Here is a 21663-nt window from a genome sequence, read left to right on the forward strand (position 1 = left end):
TGTATTCAAAAGAGATTTTTCAGGGTGGCAGGCCTAGCTGTCTAATGTAAAAAATCAGAGTTCAGTTTATTACAAATATTATTTATATTTGTAGAGCCCAACTGAAATCTTGAAAGGTGTTCTGGCACAGGCTATCACTAAAGAACAGAAAGTGTGTAACGACTAAGATCTTGCAAGTATATCCTTGATTTCAGAGCCTTACTATAAGCAAGATCACTAATAGAGCGAATAGGTGGAGGAAACTTGAGCAGGCAGCTTGTACCAAGAAAACGTAGCCACCCGCTCGAGTCATTTTGAACTATGGGGTAACCATCAAATTGGCTTTGAGGGCAACAGCATGCATATTTGTGCTGTAAAAACAGTAGGGCAGTTTGATGGACAGTTAAAAAAAAAAAAAAAAAGCCAAGAGATTTCAAAAGGATTCTCAAAAGGGGAGCCAGTGAAGAGAGCTAGTGAAGAGAACAGCGTTCAAGGAGGCCAAGTGAGAAACTGAAAGATCGAGTTCAACAGCTGTTGCTTGAGTATGATAGAGCTGTTCCAAAAAATAGTGTGGAGCACTTAAGAAAAGTGACTTGCAATAATCTAATGTACTGAGGATGGCGGCTTGCACCACACGTTGACATGAGTAACTGGGAAGTAAAGGGATTAAAATCCTAATGCTATATCTCAGGAATGGCATTAGCTAGAAAAGTAACTAAAAACGTATTATTAATAGTTATTAAGATACAGTTCAATGATGAGTCAGATTTGTAATAAATATTAAGAAAAGGTAACTTTTAGAAAGGTACCTTTTCCTTTCTTGAAGTTTCAGGTGGCTAATTTGCGTTTGCTTTCAAACTTCTCCCAGCAATGGATTAGCATTGAATAGGTGTGAAAAAAGATAGGAAATACCTCCATGGAGCAAACAATAGGCTGACATGAGTGGGCAGAGATAACTGAATCTCACAGTAAATCCAAGGTTGAGGCTATCCGCATTCTTTTTGTCAATATAATGACAAATTGTGTTTGACAGGTCTACTGGGTTTACATATAACACTTTGGAGGACACTTGAAAGAATGGGAAAAAGGTGGCAAGACAATTCTTGTGCGTCTACTACTTTTGATCTGCCAGATGACTGTCTCTGGGTTTATTGGGGGTAGAGTGGTTTCTTCAAACTGGAGTTGGTGTTTGATGTGTGCAGACACTAGGATTACCATAGTACACTCTCCCTCTCTCACTGCCCCCTCCCCACACCACACCCCCACACATCCACCCACACCAAGTCTGCAGAGCCCAAGTTTAGAGTGGCTGAAGACTTGTACCATCCTGAAAATGGGTAGAGTTTTTCAAGAACGTTTACTGCATTGGTTAGAGCATTATTGCCACCCACAAGCTCATCCAAGGTAGAAATGGGACATTTCTAGTCATCCACTTCAAAACACTCCTGTGCCTGAGGCAGAAAAGAAGATTTGACCTGCTGTCTGTAGGGATTTTATTTTTTTTGGAGCACCCCTGCGTTTTGCCTGGTATTTGATGTAACGTTGACTGAAGTTCTCTGGGTCCCTGCCAATCAAGTCCCCAGTGCCAGTATTCTCCCCCCCCAAAAAAAAAAATGGTTAATTGGCAAATCCTTTAGCACCCTCTATAATCCCGAGTAAATGGTACCCCTGGTACCTAGGGACCTAAAGAGGGTCCCTAGGGCTGCCGCACAGATTTTGCTACCCTAAGGGAACACTGACCAAGCACATGACAGGCTGCCATGCAGGCTGCGTGTCTTGGTGCAGACAAAAGTGAAAACACAACATGGCACACTGCCTGCACCTCATATTGGTGAACCCACGCTGATGCTAGTGTTGGTTTTACAAAGACATGTATCCAGAGGGCACCTTAGAGGTGCCCCCTGAAAGCCTACCAGCCTCCGGTGTGCACGCTGAACATTTTCTGCCAGCCTGCCACCGAGACACCGTTCTGGACCCCTATAGTGAGAGGCCTCTGCTCTCAGGAAGTCCAGAACAAACGTCTGTCTGGGAAGAGGGTGTAACACCCCCACCCACAAAATGACTTGCTGGTTAGCCTTCCTAAAACAGCAAGCCTCATAGGACTGCCACCTTTTAAATGCACATCTGGCTCCCCTTGCAGGAGAGGAAGCCACCCTCCCCCGTCCAGAGCCCATTTGGCACCTGGACAGGCAGGAAAATTAGCTAGTTCGGTAGGCTTGCCACCCTCAGGCTAGTACCACTCCTAAGGTGGGCTACTGTGAAGTGGAGACAATTTTTCAGAAGTAGCCATCTTTGTGATGGCATACTTAGGAAGTGATCATATAGTGGGCATAGTGACCCCAAGGGTTAGTAACCCATTAGCTACTACCCTACACACCCCTAATGCCTCTAAAATCAGCATTTAGGGGAGACCCTGGCACCAGAGAAAGAGATCTTGATGATCTAAGAAGACCAAGGACAACGAAGAGCTGCAACAGCAGAACAGGAGAAAAGAAGCAGCTGACCTGGCACCAACCCTGTCGACCTGTCAGCATCCCACATAGAAATTAACACCAAATCTGTAGTGAGAGAAACCCAACACCTAAAACAGCGAGTTGAAGTGGGCCCTTGGTGTTAACAAAGTCCTCCAGCTCTCCTGAACTCGAGTACACTGTGGTTTCACCCCTCCTGGACTCCCTGACGATGCCTGCACCCTCAAACCACAGGACCCCTCAACCGCGAGTGCTTAGAAACCTAACAGCACCCATCGCCCCTCACCCATGGAGAAAAGGACCAAAGGTGCTCCTACGTCCCTGAGCACCCCGTTGGTAACCTACCTGTTGTCTTTGACTGGCCTCCTAGTCCGAGCCAGCAGCCCTATTTCCATGGCGGCCGACCGCTATTAAAACACATTGGCCAGCAGATGCCGTACTACACCTCTGCACCGGGGCGCCCTAGTGCTGCCCGAAGTGACCTGCTGGAGTGGTCCTGACCCTTGCCCAATACTCACCTTAATTCTCTGAGATTGGTCCTGTAAGCCGTCATACAGTACCTGACTACAGAACTTGTTTTTCCTCCCCTAGGATAACATTTCAGATCTCAAAATTTGCACTGTCTTCTTTTTAAAGTGAAAAGAATTCCCATTCAAAAACTTACTTACCTGAATGATTTTTCTGACACCTAAATATATATAATGATACTTGCTATCATTTATAATTGGTGTGGATCTCCATCTTGAGCATGTGTCTCATTTATTAACTATTGTGTCTATTTGTAGATATCTTGCACTCCTCTCTATTAAGCCTAAGCCTGCTTGACCACGCTACCATTAAATGGAGCATTTTGGGATTGGGTAGCAAGCCCTGTCCACTACCTGGGGAACCCCTGGACCCTTTACATGGTATTCACATACCACATAAAGGGCCAGCTCCCTACACTGTCTGTGACCTAGAAAAAGCCCTGAAGAACTGGAATTCCTCCCTCTTGTACCCAGGGCAGAGAACTGGGCTCCAAATGCCATAAGAATTACTTGTTCAGGCTACAGGGATGCAACAAGCTACAGGAAGCTTTTCCTGCAACTGACCAGTGGCAAGTGGACCCTGCTGTTGGCCTCTGCCTGACTTCCTGAGGGACTCTAAGTGCATCCCCTGGGAGGAACCAACCAGGTTGGTGTATCTGTCATAGCCTCAAGTTGAGCCTAGGTCCCGGTCTATTGCAACTGTATACTATCATTGGCACTTACGCTTCCTGGTGCTAATTCTACTTACAGCTTTAAAAATGCATGCCTCTGGTTCTGCCTATTGGCTTTTTTGTGTTGGTGTCATATTGTCTATTAAATTTCACCATGTTTCCAATTCGGTTTGGACTTTTTATTGTTTTGCAATTTAGCTTTATTGCTGTTTTGCTACTGGATAAATATTTACACATAGCCCTAATTTACGCCTGTCTGCTTTGTGCCATAGCTACCAGGGGGTTGAGCTTTGTTTTATTTAGTGGCTTTCAGGGTTCACCTTGCTGGCGTTTGTGATTATTCCTTGAGCTAGGTAGTCACCCATCCCAAATAATAAACCAGTTTCTTACACACAAGCAGCCCCTAATGATGTGGTTTCTTGAAGTTTCCTAGACTCTTTAAAGCGTGTAATGGAGATTTGTTTGGTTGTTTGCGCCACCACTACTGTTAGCCTTGCAGCCTGTTGGCTTGTGAACAACCTCTCAGGAAAATTGGGTCTTCCCCCAGGCTCTCACCAGAACACACTCTCTCAATCAACCCTGTCCCCATACCCCTGCTTGTGAATGTGAAAGAAGAAGAGTGACAAAGAAGAAAAATATTTTTTGTTGGATGGAGTGGAAGGCAGCTGGCCTCTTTTAGAAGAGAACCCGTGTCACACTCCAGAAAGGTATTGAGTGGGATAAGAAGTATGATTAGTATGACTTTATTACACTAGATGAAGTCTAAATTAGGCACTGCTTAATCTTTATCCCATGGAAGACCTAAGAAGGTTTGGAAGTCTGGGAGAGAGGTATCCCTTTGACTTTCTCATTACAGTAACAGAGGAGAAAAAAATGCTACCTATTTTGTTGTGGTATCTGGTAATGTTGTTTCTGGACCATGTGTGAGAACAGGGCTCACCATATAAAGCCATTCTCAAGAAAGGGGCAGATGTCATTACCCATGATAGGTGCTTCCATATACCAACTTCCTCTTTAGGCAGCTGACTGTCATAGCCATTTTCCAGTGCAAAGATAAAAGATGAGAACCTTCTTTTGCCTCACGGTTTAAGTTTAGATTTTAGACATGCTGTACAATAATCAGTACTTGTTCCTCGAGTATGTCAATAAGGCATTGCAGACCAGCGGTGCTGATAACAGATTGATTTCTCTTTGAATGTTAAATTCATATTAACTGTAGGTCAAAACATGTTTGCGATAGCAGAGTGTCTGGCCAGTATGCTTTCAACTAAACTAAATGCTTTCAAGAATGATACCATAAAGACTGCCAGAAATTCAAACAAAGTGTCCAGACATTCAGAACTACCACATGACACTAAGATACACCACAGGTCAAGTCATAAGACCAGTCGACCTGACTTTTCTAGCTACTCTATCCTGCATTTTAAATGTCAGAATGGGGCATGATTATGAAAGTTGATGGTGTTGTATGTTTTAAGTGTCTGCTGGATGTCCTCTACTGTGGCTACGCTTTCAACCTCACCCAAAAAGCCCTCCATCACTAATGAAGAGTAACAGTGAATAGTTCTTGTCCACTCTACAAAAATTAGCAGAGGGACATGATGGTGAATGAAAGCTAATGACATTGAATAGTATCCCAAGCTTCGGGCACTCAGTCCCCAACATCTAGACACCATGAAGTTGAGAGACTTTCAGCATCAAGAGGCCATAATGTGAAAAGGATCCTCACTTTAACCATGGTGCCAAATGCCTTGAATCAGATGTCATGATATTATAGGCGTTTGAGGCCATGATGTCCAACAACTGCCAACCCAGTAAGTCATCATGCAAGACTACTGTTCCCGAGGTCCATAATGCCAAATATCACAAGAAGAACAAACCATCAAATGATCATGACATAATAGCACGGCCATTCCTCTGTTACAGACTGCCACACAGCCACGGTACCAGAGAGTCACAACACCATATGAGTGCCCCAACACGACATGGGAACCAAAATTGGTAGGACTGCTATCGAGTCATGATCCAGAATGGGAAAGTATCTTAGTTCTGGAAACCATCATAATTCAGAAAATCTTATTTTACAGTTATCTTTTAGCTTTTCTACAATACTGTATCAAGTTTAGCCTAAGAGTTCTCTGCCCTTATAATATTGCTTCTTAAGGCAAGCAACAGTAAGTGTACAATATTTTATGAAAAATTAAACCGTCTGGAAGCAGAGATCTTCCACTTTTCCCATGACCTTAACCATTAGTGCACTAAAGTGGAGTATCATTCCGCTCTTGTTTTCTTCTTCTATGTTCTATTTTTTTGTTTACGTCTAGCTGGCAGCGACCTTTGGTAGTTGTTAGAAATGGGGTCTTTGGTTGGCAGTCAGGTTACCCCCTGTCCAAGAAAGGATCCTCACTCTAGTCACAGTAAAGGAGAATCACCCTCAGCTAACCCCCCCCCTCACACCCTTGGTAGCTTGGTACGAGCAGGCAGGCTTAACTTCAGAGTCTAGGTGTAAAGTATTTGTACCAACACACAGTAACTCAGTGAAAACACTACAAAATAACACAACACAGGTTTAGAAAAATAGGAAATATTTATCTAAACAAAACAAGACCAAAACGACAAAAATCCACCATACACAAGTCAAGTTATAAATTAAAAAGCAAAAAGAGTCTTAAATCCTTGAGAAAACAGTAATAACACTTTCAGCATTCAAAAGTACCTGGGTAGCACTAAAATAACACCACACGTGCGAGTGTGCATCACAAAAGGGCAGCGATGCATCGATTCCTCACCCGCAAGTAAGATCGTGCGTTGTTCCTCCTCCAGTGAGATCGGCGTGCATCATTTCTTCTCTCCGCAGGAGAGCGATGCGTCGATCCGGGCAAGCACCCTCTGGTCTGGGCAGGCTTTGCATTGTTTTTCCATGCCCAGTGAGGTTTGTGTCGAACATCCTGCTGCATGGTATTAGCAAAACCGCGCTATGTGGGTTGCGACGTTATCAGCCTCCGTTAGCGGGTGTTGCGCGTCGTTTCTCTAGCCACGTGCGTCGATCATCCAGCCATGAGGCTGGTGGAGCGTAGATTTCAGCCGCGAAGTTGGTGGCTTATCGTTTCTCAGCCGCATCTCGGAAGGTGTGTCGAAATTTTCCCTGCACAGCGGTCTGTGCCTGGATTTTCAATCTTGGTCTGCCAGCTTCACCTGTCAAGGCCCCAGGAACTGTATAGGGCACCACTTGGCAGGGCAGGAGTCTCAACAGAGAGTCCAGGTGCTGGCAGGGGAAGTCTTTAATGGCCCTGAGACTTCAACAACAGGAGGCAAGCTCAGGACAAGTCCTTGGGGATTTCTTCACAAGCAGGAATGCACAACAAAGTCCAGTCTTTGTCCCCTTGCACAGGCAGAAGCAGCAACTGCAGGATAGCTCCACAAAGCACTGTCACAGGCAGGGCAGCACTTCTCTTCAGCTCTTCTCCAGGCAGAGGTTTCTCTTGATGTCCAGAAGTGATCTAATTTTCAGGGGTTTGGGCGCTCTTCTTATACCCATTTCTGCCTTTGAAGTGGGCCTACTTCAAAGGAAAGTCTCTTGTTTCTGAAATCCTGCCTTGCCCAGGCCAGGCCCCAGACACACACCAGGGGGTTGGAGAATGCATTGTGTGAGGGCAGGCACAGCCCTTTCAGGTGAAAGTGATCACTCCTCCCCTCCCTCCAAGCACAGATGGTTCATCAGGATATGCAGGCTACATCCTAGCTTCCCTGTGTGTCACTGTCTAGCGAGAGGTGAACACAGCCCGACTGTCAAACTGACACAGACAGGGAATCACAAACAGGCAGAGTCATAGAATGGTTTAAGCAAGAAAATGCCTACTTTCTAAAAGTGGCATTTTCCAAAACACAATCTCAAATCCTCCTTTACTAAAAGATTTATTTTTAAATTGAGTTCAGAGACCCCAAACTCCATATGTCTATCTGCTCCCAAAGGGAATCTACACTTTAATCATATTTAAAGGCAGCCCCATGTTAACCTATGAGAGAGAGAGGCTGTGCAACAGTGAAACACGAATTTGGCAGTATTTCACTGTTAGGACATATAAAACACATTAGTATATGTCCTACCTTAAACATACACTGCACCCTGCCCATGGGGCTGCCTAGGGTGTACCTTAGGGGTGTCTTACATGTACGAAAACGGAAGGTTTCAGCCTGGCAAGTGGGTAAACTTGCCAAGTCGAATTGGCAGTTTAAAACTGCACACACAGACACTGCAGTGGCAGGTCTGAGCCACATGCACAGGGCTACTAATGTGGGTGGCACAACGAGTGCTGCAGGCCCAGTAGTAGCATTTGATTTGCAGGCCCTCTGCACCTCTAGTACACTGTACTAGGGACTTTGCAGTAAATCAAATATGCCAATCATGGAAATCCAATTGCCCATACATTTTAAAATGGACACTTGCACTTTAGCACTGGATAGCAGTGGTAAAGTGCCCAGAGTAACAAAAACAGCAAAAACAGAGTCCAGCACATATCAACAACCTGGGAAACAAAGGCAAAAAGTTAGGGGAGACCACGCCAAGGATGCCAAGTCTAACATTAGCAATATTCAGTAACATTCTCTAGATGTCAGATTGTGTATCAATAAATCACGGCTCGCAGTTGACTCTTACTATCTCTCATTCTTTACAATGTGAAGTGGGTTAAACAAAGAAATGTATTTTGAAGATCTTCATAAGAAATCAGTACAGGGGCATAAAACAAATTTGTTATTCTGGAGGGCGGGTCTACAAAAACGGCATTTGCTCCTTATCACACCTATAGCAATTTGGAGATTTGAGTAATCCGGTCCAAATATCTTTTTAAACTATTTCTCTTTCATTGGGGTCTTCTTGAAATGTATTTAAAATAAAAATAAAAGATTCTGGCCTAATTACAACCTTGGCGGAGGGATACTCTGTCACAAACGTGATGGATATACCACCGGCCGTTTTACAGCTTCCACTGTATCCAATCTGCCAAGGTTGGAATTAGGCCCCCAGTCTTCTCCGATGGAGCCAACGGAACGATGGAGAGTTGGTTCTTTTAAATCATACATCCTTCTGTTCAGTGTCAATATGATGTGGGGTCAGCTACACGATGTTGTATGATGGTGCTAAGAGCCTCATTGGCTGCTGTTCGTAGTTATTCCAGAAGTAGGCTCTTTACATTTGTTCTCTTTTAAAGGGGAGGGAAATGAAAGTCTGGTTTTTGCTTTTAAATCCATTTGTAATGTTCTAAAGGTTTCTATACCTTGATTTGTACGTATTTATTAAGAGTCACATGTTATATTTTGTGAAGGGAGTTCTTTTTACTTTAGGTGTTTTGTTCCATTGATCAGGTGTTCTGCATCCTGCACATCTATAGAGATATTTAGTTATCTAGTTTATTAATTTAATGAGAGTACTGATAATGGAGAGCGGCTTTTAGGTAACGCTTTGTCGCTCTGTTACAACCTCGATCCCATTGACTTTGAATAGATTGGATATTGACTGAGCCTTGAAATGTTATGTTTTAGACTGCCTGACCAATTCTTAATTTGATGGTAGACCTAATCCAGGTAAGTAAGCTAGGTTTAGACAAGGACAGCATCCTTGGCCTTTTAAATACAACTGTGTTCTACAGAAGCAATATGGAAACTCGTGCCTTCTGCAATTGTTGTTAATTTTTTTTTTTTTTTTGAAGAGATATGGTTTTTCCTCTGAAAGTTCTTTGCAGTCCGTTTTTTGAAGCCTGCCTGCATGTAAATGGCTTTTATTTTCAAAATTTGTAGGCTGTGAAAATACATCTGCTTCTCACCATGTGGAGAAGAAGATACAGCAGGAGTAATATTAAGGAACATATATGTTTCTGGTGATCTGGTACTGCTAGGTCTTCCTGCACAGAACTCACTCAGCTGTCCCCTGTCAGGCTTCAAACTTCCATATCCGAAAAACAAACTGCATTACAAGGTATGGCAACACATGAGTAGGGGAAAGTGTGTAGATGCTAGGATCGATGCTCATGCTTAGGCTCATTTAAAACTTTTAAAGAGAAGCTTTTTCTGGTCCATCGTCTGCCTGTAGCAATTGTTACATGCAAATGTGGGAGCGCAATAACTAACATCACCCAGACTGAATTGATTTTTCTTGTCTTGTCCCAATAATGCCCAGACCTATATCTTACCCCTGCTAAACCTCTGACCCGTAACCAATCAGGTGTTACCTAACTTTTACATGAACAATAATATTGACCTCATTTGAAGTCCTGCTTTGGGTGCAGAAGCTGTAACTGTTTCAAAACAGGTAAAATGATGGTTTGGTCAGTTTTCCTCTCTGTTTCTTCCATAGAACTAGAGAAATCCAAAGAAGAAGAGAAAGACCTAGATGATAGAGGGAGTCGCAATAGGCTGGGAGTGCGGGACCGCAGGCGGCCCCGTGGAAAACGGAGATCCACTGGCGTCCCATTAACCACCAGAGATGTAAGAGTCGCATCAGATGCCTAAAGCCATAATATGATTGTACGAGCAGTACAGACTTTTTACATGGCGAAATTCTTACCATTCTTAGAGCACCTACAAAGTATGCTTTTATGGTGTGAATGTCATAGTAGTGCTGCAATTGAGTACAAATGTCTTTCACTGTCAATATGGGAAGGACTTAGGTGTAATATTTCTGTTGTCGAAGGGGTAGTGAACACATGCTGATGTGGATATGGCCCTAATTAAGAGATGTTGGTGAGGGAAAAATTTCGTGGGGATAAATCTAATAATCCAAATTTGAAAATGTTTTGTATATTGTTCTTAGCTAATGTGGTGTGAGCTGTGAAAATTGTGCAAATGTAGATTTAATATCGACTGTCGGAAATGAGGAGCGGCTGCGTGTAGGGGTTCAAAAGTGGTGCAGTGTGAAGCTGACGATACATATGTGGCATTTATGGTTGCATATGGTTGTGCTGCTTGCATGTAAAAGGGCAAATATGGCAAAATGTTTTAGATAAGAGTGAAAATCTAGGTGGAAGTGTGAGACTCGGAGGAGATTCATGTGAAGTGTGTGTATGTGTCTGGACGCATGTAAGGGTGCAGTTGCGAAAAGGTTATCTGGAAGGAGTTTACATGCTAGTATGTATATGTAATAGAGGAAGCGTCTAAGATTTCTGATTTCAGAGGATCTGTTTGTAGTTTTCAATTCAGTCGAAGCTCTGGAGTGTCCTAATGTCTGATGCCCTATGAGTGAGTTTGCTAATTAGATGACGGCTGAATTTGACAGTGGCAGTGCATGAAGGTTTGCATTTATGACGGAAGTAGAGTTTGAGAGAAAGATAATTGGATACAAACAATGGAAGTGTAAGACTTTGCAATGACAATTTTGTGTCACTTTGACATGCCTGTCTCCTAGTTCTACGTTTGATTTGTGTTGCTGCAGATACAGAAAATTCTGCACATATGTTCTTTTGGCTTTTGACATAGAAAAAGTCATCCTGAAGCTTTCTTGTGGTGGCTTTTAATTTATTTTGTTGTTGAACGAAGAAAGGGATTTAGGGCCAGATGTATCAAAAAACCAAATTGCATTTCTTAAATAGCGAATTTTAAGAAATCGGTATTTAAGAAATGCAAAATGGTATGTATGATTTTTGCGATTCGGTAATAGCGATTTCTTAAAATTCGCAAATGCTATTACCGAATCGCAAATAGAGAATCCAACTCCATTTGCACCTATGGGCCTGCTGTGAATTGTTTTGCATTTCCTAAATTGCAAATTCCAGTTAGGAATTTGCAATTTAGGAAGTGCAAATCCCAGCGTCCTGGGTGCCTAAGACCCCCTCTGCTGCACCCCAAAAATATTTTTACGGACATGTGAAGCACACACATGCCTTAGGGGCATGTGTGCGCTACATGTCAATTCTAAAAATGCATTTAAAATGCATTTTTAAAATTTGCACATGGTTACCACCAAACTTTTGTTGGTGGTAATTGCATTTCCTAAATGCCCAATTCGCATTTAGGAAATGCTTGATACATGTGCTTAAGAAATCGCAAATAAGGATTCCTTATTTGCGATTTCCTATTTAGAGAATCGCAATTTGCGATTCTCTAAGTCAGGTCGCAATTTTAAGGATTCCCTATTTTAGCGATTCCTTAAAATTGCACTGCGAATGCCTTTCATACATTCTGATAGGCATTTGCAAACGGCCGAATTTTGCGATTCGCACTGTTTGCAAATGCAAAATCGCTTGATACATCTGGCCCTTAGCCCCTTAGAAGTGTTCAGCTATTACTGTTGGAGACAACCCCAATGTGCACTTTACGTGAGAGACCCACACATAGTTTTTGTAATGTGCTTAAGTCAGCAGGAGATTGGAGAACACCTCCCCAAGATAAACTTTGTGAAATACAAAGATTTCTGGATTGAGCTTTGAAAAGCTAAAAGTCCGTTTAGGAACTAGACTCTAGAAGAGATGCTTGACTGTACCCACTCTTTGCCAATAATGTATCTTTAATGTGTTTTTTCGGTCTTTATGGTTAAAAGAATCGAGTACTTGCAGGATAATGCTTCGTTTATGGACTTTCATGAACTTTCAGATATTCTTTGAGGGCAAAACATTTCGTGTCTGACAGGATCAAGTGAGTTATTAGCCTAAACTTGAGCAATGTCATGGGCTTGTTTATTTAATATTAATGATGCTTTCAGCAGTTCGGAAAACTAAACATGCGGTCTTTATATGTGCAAGCAAGTGGTCTATTTAGAACCGATCGGGGTGCAGAAGCTGTAGCTTAAGAATGGGACGTGGCAGCTAGATACTCTGAAAGGGGAGAGAACCGGTGGTTATGCTAATCAATGGCCAAATAAAAGTACATTTTGTTGACTCAAAGCCCTTTATATTGTGCTTCAAATGTGATTCAAATGAGAAGTATTTTTAGGATTCTCTGAAAGGTAAGGCTTTATCTTCATATTGGTATTGGCACAGTACTTTGACTCGTTCATCTCTAATCACCTGATGTGACTAAAGCAGGCAGTGGCCAGACAAGGGCACAAACGATGTAAGCTTGAGTTGAAACTGTCGTTTAGCAGATGCCACCGTATGACCAACAAGTGTGAACTTTATTCAGTCGGTAATGTGTTTCTAAAACAGTGCATTACCACCTTGCATAACCTAAGAGTGTTTTCATATTTGGTACTATCAGGCGATCGTGCACTGCATTCCTTGAAGGATAATCTTTAACTATTAAAGAAAGCCCAGTTTTAGGAATGAGGTCCTAAATGCTATTTCTAAATGTTTTGTGTGTGATGTTTAGTAGTGTTATTGGTGCTGCTTGTGAATTTTGTACATTAATCTATGTTTTCATTGTTAAAAGGCCATTACTGTTATTATGATAAAGTTTGTGCCTATGTTTCCTAGAGCGATGATGATGGATCTGAAGATGATGATGATGGGAATGAAGAGAGTGAAGGGAAGCAGGTGAGTCAAATTTCTTCAACAGATCTGGTCAGTGCCCATAAGAGTTAGCATCACCCTATTTATCCATGTTTTGAAAGTGGATGTGTGATGGGCCCCCCTGTACCCTTTCAGGTCAGGACTGTGTATCCTTGCTGGATGCCACCTCACCCTTTCTGGTTCTGTCTTAAAAGGATTAAACATTACATGAGTAGTTATCTTCTGATGGGAGCCATTACTCCTCAGTCTAGGAAGAGCCTCAACTCTCCAAGCAGTTGAAAAGCTATCTCTCTTCTAGTTGGTCCCCTCTCATCTTGGCAACCCGGGCCTTCTCTCGCCTACTTAGACATAGCCCACTCACTCCTGACTGCAGAGGACCACTCTTTCCTGATCGGACAGAGACACATTTATCCCAGCCAGAAAAGGCCCTACCTCTCTTTGCTGAGCAGGGCCACCTTTCTAGTGGCTAGACTGGGTCATCATTTTACTGTTTGCACTGAGGCACCATATGTCCTGTTGGGCATGGCAACTACAGATTGAAACTCTTTCGACATTGTTTATGGTAGCTAGACAGGGCATCAGGACTCAACCCTATGAGTTGGCTCAGCATGAGTGCTCTCCTAGGGTATTATCTAGTTCCTGAACAGATATGTGCATTTAAGCTTAAAGTATGCTTCTCAGTGAAGGGATATGAAGCTTTTGGGGGAGGGTATCTTGCTTATCAGGGTTATTTTAATTAATTTCTTTTCTTACAATGTGCTTCCCTGGCTGAGTGGCTCCAGCACTCTGGTAAGTGACTTTGCTTCTAAGGCAGCCATACACTTGGTAGGAGAGATGGAACACGTAGAGGGTCAGAGTAGTTTTAGGCTATTATCTCTCAGCTTGTTTGATAAGAAGAGTTAGTGTTGAGTATTGCAGAATGCCATGCAGAAGGGATCAAGAATATAACGAGAGAGAGAGTGACTAAATGGAGCGATATAGTATAATAATATACTAGGTTGAATTGTAGAGTTGCTTTGTAAGAAAGGAGTGCCTAAACACTTAGTTTACCCATCCACAGTGTTGAGATGAGAAAAAAAGAGACTCAGTGAATGAGATGAGTGAGAACCCCCTTATGATGGCTCAGTGATCTGAAGTTCAGGATCAGCTGTGTAGCTGTGGACATCTAAAGATGAAATGTGGAAGGGCAATGATGTAGAGCCTAGAAAAGCTCTCAATGAGTAACTGGAAGGGACCTGATTTGTTAAGATTATGGAGAGTGGAATTAGTGAGGAACAGGCCAAAGTTGGTGTAGAGTGCTGAGGCAGGTGAGCAACTGCTAAGAGTGCTCAGGACAGAGGCACTCATGAAGTTGAGGCTGAAGACTGTCCACAGTGCTGAGGAAGGCCGTGGTACCTGAGGGGTAAGGTGGCAGCCCAGTAAGAGTGCTAAGGTTGGAGGGATTCCTGAGGTCAAGGCAGAAGACTGCACAATTTGCAGGGGGAGGAAGGTCTCCTCAGGTCAAAGTGGTAAAGTGGGGGGTGGGGTCAAAACGCTGAGAATAATCTTGTTGGAAAGGTGTAAAGGATAGAACTTTGGAAGAGAAAAGCCCTGTAGTGTTTGGGGATACATGGTTAAGAAGGATAAAGGAGCACTCGTATCCCAGATCAGTACAATAAGAATCCGAATGGAGAAGTGAGATGTGCTATAGTTGCTCATGTTCTCTTCATTGTAGAAGAGCAAGCTGTGCCTGACATTAATTTGTTCAATTTTCTCCCCCTCTGTTTTCTTCAGGTGGATGGACTCAGCTCACGGTAAAAACTTACTTTCTGTAAGAGGATGGGTGTATTATGATACCAGCATGGGTATGTCCTCATTTTGTGGGTGGGTAGGATTTCTATGTGACTCCATGTCACTGGTACACCTCACTGTTCGTCTTGCACCATATTGCTCTTCCTGGCCTTTTATTAATAACTCATTGTGTTCTGCATATTTTAGTCTGTTCTCTTCAGTTGAATCAACTAGATTAATAAACCCAAAACTATGGTTTGGAAAAGGAAATACTGTGTCATGTGACAGGGAGCCACCTGGACACCTTAGGAGTGTAAATGTGCGTCGTGTGGCAGTGATATATGTCAAGGCTATGAGGGTCTCCAATGGAGAGAGGTGAATGAGATGCGTATGTGAAAGGGATGCATCGGTTATGGATAGGATGGATGTCTTGTAGGAGAGGCATTCTTAAGTGTTGGGGAGAAGGGAGTGAGTTTATGATATAGACTGGGAAGAAAAGGGAGCAGTAACTGTCTTAGATTTGAATGATAGTAGATCTCAGAGATAAGAAATAAATGATTTTTCCTAGAGGTGAAATATATGGAACATGAAGCATTTGCAACATGATGTGGAAGGTTGACAGTGTCTGGAACATGTGGACAAGTGATTGTTTGGGATATGAACAATAAGAGTGTCAGACTGGTTGGAGGGAGTGTGTACATCACTTGCGGTATGAGTGTAGGGGAATGTTTGATATGTGGGGATGTGTCTGGGATATGGCAAGATGGATGTCTGGGTTGTAGTCTGAGGGGATTGGCTGACACACAGGGACTAATGTGAATATGTTATTGAGGGAGCTGAAAGAAATGTATGAAAAAGTTGATTGTGAGATAAGTGATGTGAGAGACATGTAATTTTGGATGACCTCTCTGTAAGACATGAAAGGAACTGGACAGTGATTTGGGTTGGGTAAATGGAAAGATTTGTAATGGGAATCACAGGAATGTTAATTACTCACAACCAAGCATTTGTTTTTCCAGGGGAGAGTCTGTTTCTAATGACCATTTGTCAGGCAGAGTTGCTCGGAATCCCCGAACTCCCAGTTCCATTGCAGCACTTCTGGGACCAAAGGAGCCAGAGAAGAAGGACTTCAAACAGGTGAGTGAATGTGAAACAAAAGAAGTTCTAAATGAGAGAGGAGTGTTTAGCTCTTAAGGGGCTTAACAGATGTGATGTCATTTCTGATAAAGGCTCTAGCAGCCAATTCCTCACCTTTTGAATATTCCCCAGGCATCAGTGTTGATCTGGAAACTTTTCAGCAGTACCGATACATGCTGGCAGGTTGCTCCACAGTGATGCTGTTCTGGTCAAATAATTATGTGAGGACCCTAAATAGATGCCACTCCCACAACCTGACATCAGTTCCCAACATCCAACCGCTCGTCTCTTTGAGACTCCTCTTTACCTCATAAAATTGTAAAACATTATCATGGGAAATATCCTAAAATTACAGGTCTAAACCCTGTAAGGGCTTTGGCAAACAAACGTCTGTGACAGACCCTCATCGGGTTTGCCTGTGGTGCTGTGGGTAGAGTCACAGCTCTAATGCCTGCAGTAATTGCATGTTGGTGAAACTGAAAAGCATGCAAGACCACAAGGCAAGATTCTACACCACCATGCACCAGAAGACACTGAGGCGGGACCACTCCAAGTCCAAAGTTCATTCCTGTTCCAGATGCAGAAGTCATTGAGGTTGTTTCATGGGTCAGTCTTCGTCTTGATCAGAGTTGACAAAAAAAAACACAAGAAATCTAAGTGGGGCTTGGCCCATTCCCGCCTCCCTCTCTCCCTCTCTCTCTCTCTTTCCCCTGAGATGGCTTGTGGGCAGTGTCATACTTCTTGATCTTGAGTCTAAAGTCGATTGATGTCAGAGCATATTCTGCAACTTACTCTGCCACTCCTAAACAGGTCAAAGAATTCTGCGAGGCCATGCTCTGACTCTTTGGAACTTTGCCCACTCCTTCTGGTACTGCTTCGGGCCCTTTGAAGCCAACAGGACCTCAATCTGGGGTTGGATTGGCCCTCTGCTCCTGTTGGACACTCTGATTCCACCAAAGTGCCGCCACAGAATTCAGTTCTGACTCCATCTGTGGCACCAAGGTTCACGTTTGTTCCCAGAACTTCAACCCCAATGTCGACTCCATGGACACAGTAAGACAAGGTGCCTATTGTACTCTCTGACTCAGTCAGTGCCTGTTCAACCGGGGCTGCGACCAACCACTGTTGAGGAACTGCTTTCTCCACCCAAGCCAGCAGAAGGGATAACACATACTGTGCATTCAATGTTTGGCATGTTTGGACAACAATTATGATGCAGGTGATGATTGGCCAGCCATACCATAAAGAAATTGGTACAAATTACAAGAGGCAAGTGTCCTTGATAAATCAGGACGCCTCTCACCCCCTGGTCCTGCCACTGAAGATAGTGCTTTTCACACCCTGGTAATGCATAGGGCAGCCAGAGTCCTTGACCTACAGCTCCCCAACTTGAAGATCACAGTAGGGAGTCAAAATGTGTTGAAATGTTTGGAAAGAGGCTGTTCTTGTCTACCATCTTGGTGCTTTGTTCTGTAAATGCTAGCTGTGGTGCTATTTACACCCCATCTGTGATTCGGTGCTTCAAGTCCTTTCAGGTAATTCTGAATTTCTCTGATCTGCACTTCCACAGGCTATACATGGTGGTTGTGACCTGGGCAAGTTCATAGTTCAATGTGGTTTCGATACCTCAGATGCCATCGGGTGAACCATTGGGCACCAGTGTTGCATTTGCCATCACGCTGGGCTGCTGTCCTCCAGTATTTCAGGTGATATCCAGTCATCCCTCATGGACATGCCGTTTGACGGGACTAATCTGTTTGGCTACCAGGCAAGATTCTGTTCCCAAGCTGTTCAAGGAGAGCAGGCATTCTCCGTGGGCTCATCTGCTCCACCTCGCCAGCCACATCAGCCCTACTGCTCCTTTCATGGCTTAGGCGGGGGCCGCATACCTCCAGCCAGTCCAACTCAGCAAGGTGCCCAGAAATTTTGCAGTCAAGGCTGTGGTGCCCACTGCCCTCATGTTCCAGGTCAGTAGGCCGTCCAGTCCACTGTCGCCTCCTTGCCCCCAGCCCCACCTGCCAAACCCTGTTAGCAAGCTCTTAGTGGAACACAGCCACCCGATGGGAGGCAGGATCCAAAGATTCTTGTCTGGTTGGCAGGTCATAACATCAGGCAGGTGAGTCCTGCTCAAAGATCCGAAGGGATTTGTCCTACCTTTCATTCCCTTGCCACTGCACAACCCCCCCCCCCCAGCAATTTACGGAGGACCATCTCTCCATTTTGCGGAAGAAAGTGTAAGCCCTTTTGGCCAAAGAGGCTATTGAGAGGATGCTTGTACCAGAAGTAGGACATGCTTCTGCTACTTTCTGGTGTCCAAGAAGGACAGAGGTTTTCAACCTTTTACAAACATGTGCCTTCTCAGTGCCTTCTTTCGGAAGAAGAAATTTAAAATGCTCACTCTGTGCTAGTTCTTGTCTGCCCTCAAACTTGGAGAATGGATGGTGGTGTTGGACCTGCAGGATGCATATTTACATTTATCCATCCTAAAGGCCTTTCGGTGCAACCTGTGGTTCGTTTTTAGACAGGAGTATTTTCAGTTTCCTGTGCTCCCATTTGGTCTCACCAGTGCTCCTTGGGTGTTCATAAAGGGATGGCAGTAGTGGAAGCACACCTTTGGAGGTCAGAGGTACCAGTGTTTCCCTACCTCAATGACTGACTTTTGAAGACAGGCTTGTCTGAGCCATTCGTCAACCACCCCCAGACTACAGTGAGCATCCTGTCCTCTTTAGAGTTCCTATCAACCTCCAGAAGTCACACCTGACTCCTTCTCAGACGCTCACCTTCATTTGAGCCAATCTGTACACAGTTCCCTTTTGTGCCTTTCCCCCTGGTCATTCATGCTATTACTGATCTTTCAGCCTTGGTCGTGGATTTCAGTGAGGTCAACTCTAAGACTCCTGCGACTGTTGGCCTCCTACATCCTGCTGATCGAGCACACTAGGTGGCATATGCGGGCTCTACAGTAGCATCTAAAGTCTCAGTGGGCCCAACATTGAGGACACCTCTCCAAACACATTTAGATTTTGGAAGAGACTGTAAATGTTCTGCAATGGTGGTTATTATGCCATGATTGGGTCAATGGTAGACCCCTCTACCTTCCTCATCCACAGCTGACAGCGGTGACTGATGCATCGCTTCTTGGTTGGAGTGGTCATCTAGAAGAGGTGGAGATCAGAGGCCTACGTCTCTGGCGGAGTCCTGGCTCCATACCACCCATATGGATAATTCATCAATGGACAAATGATACATTTGCGTGGACAGCACAACCTCAATGTGGTCCTGCAACAAGCAGGGATCAGTGGGGTTATGGACCCTATGCTAGGAGGCCCACTCTTCTGGAAATGGGTAGACCATCAAGACATTTTCAAGGTGGTGAACCACCTCGTATGATTGTTAATTGCCAGAGCAGATGAGCCCAGTCTTTGGTGCCTAGCAGATCACGAGAGTCAGTTGCACCTAGAGGTGGCGCAAGCTCTCTTCCACGAATATGGAGAACTACGGCTCTAAGTTTATCACCACTAAGAACGCTCAATGACAACACTTCTTGAGAAGCTGTTCCACATCGGTCAGAACATTAACTTTCTGACATTCTGTGCTCCACCTCACCTCTGTCAGAAGGAAGAGAAACTCCATTGTTTGGACCTCATGAGAATGCTGAGCTTTTACATAGATTGTACCAAAGAACATCAAGTTGATGATCAGCACTTTGTGGGGTTCTCTGGCATGAAAAAAGGCAAGGATGTGCAGAAGCGAACCATGTTCTGCAGGATTGTGCTCTGCATTAAGGCCTGCTATAAATTGGCAAAACATAGCTCCAGGATGGACTGTGTGCTCTTTCTACCACAGTTAAAGCTGCTATAATTATGTTGGCCTGCAGGAGTCTGTCATGGACTTTTGCCAGGCAGCTATGTGGGTGTCCTTCCATACAGTCAGAAAGCACTGTTAACTCAACAGTCAGGTTTAACGAGAGGTGCATTTTGCCTGCTCAGTCCTCCAAGACAATTTGGTTTGAGTCCATCCACAGACCAACCTCCAAATAGATGCCACTTTGATATATTTTCAAAAGGTGAGGAATTTGCGGTGATATGCCTCTATCAGAAGAGCAAGTTACTTGCCTTCAGTAACACTCTTTCTGGTAGAGACTTATCTATATGCAAATTCTCACTAACTCTTCCTTCTCCCCCCTTCTGTGAATGGACTCTTAATACGATCCCAGTTCTAGGAATGTACACACTAGACACATCAATGTGCTTTTGGGGCTTTGTTTGGGGGCACTGACACTGTTGAAAGCAACTGACCTCAGTATGGTAGTGGTGCCTGTATAGGTTCCCCATTTAATTTTTGGAGTGGAATGGTGTCTCTGTGGAGCCGCATGCACCCACCTACTGGCACACAGAGATTCTGCTTAAAAGTTTCCATATCCAGTTTGATGCCTGAGCAACATTCAAAAGGTTAGGAATCTGCGGCTAGATAATCTCTACTAAAATGAGTGTTACTGAACGTAAGTAACTTGTTTGAGTATTTTTTTGTTTAATTACTTTGATGTGTATGTGATATGAGATTGCTCACGCAGGCATAGTTATGAAGAGAAATTAACTATCACTGTGAATTAAGTTGTCAAAAAATAGATTGGTACCTATATGTGAAATATGAGCAGTGTTAATTATGGCTCATGACACACATTCTCAGTGTGGGAGTTAAGATTCTGGTGGCTGCTGGTTATGATTGACGGGTAAGTGGTTTTCTGAGTTGTGAAGATGGTTGATATGTATTGTCACTTCTTTGCAAATTATATTGAATTGTTTGAGAATTGAACAGCAAGTTCTTTGGGAGCTATCCTCATGTGAATGATCTCCAATGAAGGTTGCTGATTGTATTCTTCAGCATTGGGCTTTCATAGATCTGCTTGCTGAAATCATTCTCCATCCTCAGGACAGGAATCATTGGTTGTCAATGTTTAAACAGAAATGTGAATACAGATATTTAATTTCTAAATTGCCCAGCATACAATTTAACAATACAAGAATCTTTTGGGAACAAAATCAGTGTTCGTCAACCAGTTATGGCTGGGAGTTTAGACCTATTATTACTACATGATTCCTCATTACTAAAATAAAAACAGACTGTTATTCATGTTTATTTTGTCCTTTTAATTCTTCAGATACTGATTACTAACTTCCTTTAACTGTTGAAGTCCATAGTTTTAGTATGTAAAGCCTATTTCAAATTCAAAGTTCCCACATCAATAAATTTCATAGACACCACATTAAAAATTATTTAAAGAAATGCATACATACGCAGAGTGTTGTATCACATATATTAAATTCTTGTTCAAAGCAATGATGGACTGGATGACTAGTCCTTTTCATCTGAAACCGCTTTAGGATTCAGTTTCCATTTCAGTTCTTTTGTCATGTCTTCTAAAATGTGACATAGACAATTTGTACCCACCAGCTATTCACTAGTGTAAACACCCCTATGTCCAGTTACAAAATATGTCCAACTCTTAAGTTTGAGTTTAATTTTAATCAGCTGCCCTCACAAATAGATTGATAAAATACTACCACAAACTAGTCAAGGGTTCTTTGAAGTACTTCCAGATTTGGAAAGGCATACAAACCACAGAAATCAGAGTCACCATGCTTTGTGTTTAGCAGATGATAACCCACTA

General features: G+C 43.4%; 1 protein-coding gene across 2 annotated transcripts in view; it reads left to right on the forward strand.

The window, feature by feature from the left end:
• The window catches only part of LOC138284474 (protein phosphatase 1 regulatory subunit 12A-like), a 409508-nt gene that overhangs the window by 347034 nt on the left and 40811 nt on the right, over positions 1-21663 (forward strand). For both annotated transcript variants that reach the window (XM_069223275.1, XM_069223274.1), the window contains exons 18-21: positions 10001-10131; positions 13050-13109; positions 14859-14878; positions 15875-15992. In XM_069223275.1, coding sequence (XP_069079376.1) covers positions 10001-10131; positions 13050-13109; positions 14859-14878; positions 15875-15992 — 329 coding nt within the window. The remainder of the gene's footprint in view (positions 1-10000; positions 10132-13049; positions 13110-14858; positions 14879-15874; positions 15993-21663) is intronic.

Source organism: Pleurodeles waltl, chromosome 3_1, assembly GCF_031143425.1.
Source record: "Pleurodeles waltl isolate 20211129_DDA chromosome 3_1, aPleWal1.hap1.20221129, whole genome shotgun sequence".
Taxonomy (NCBI): domain Eukaryota; kingdom Metazoa; phylum Chordata; class Amphibia; order Caudata; family Salamandridae; genus Pleurodeles; species Pleurodeles waltl.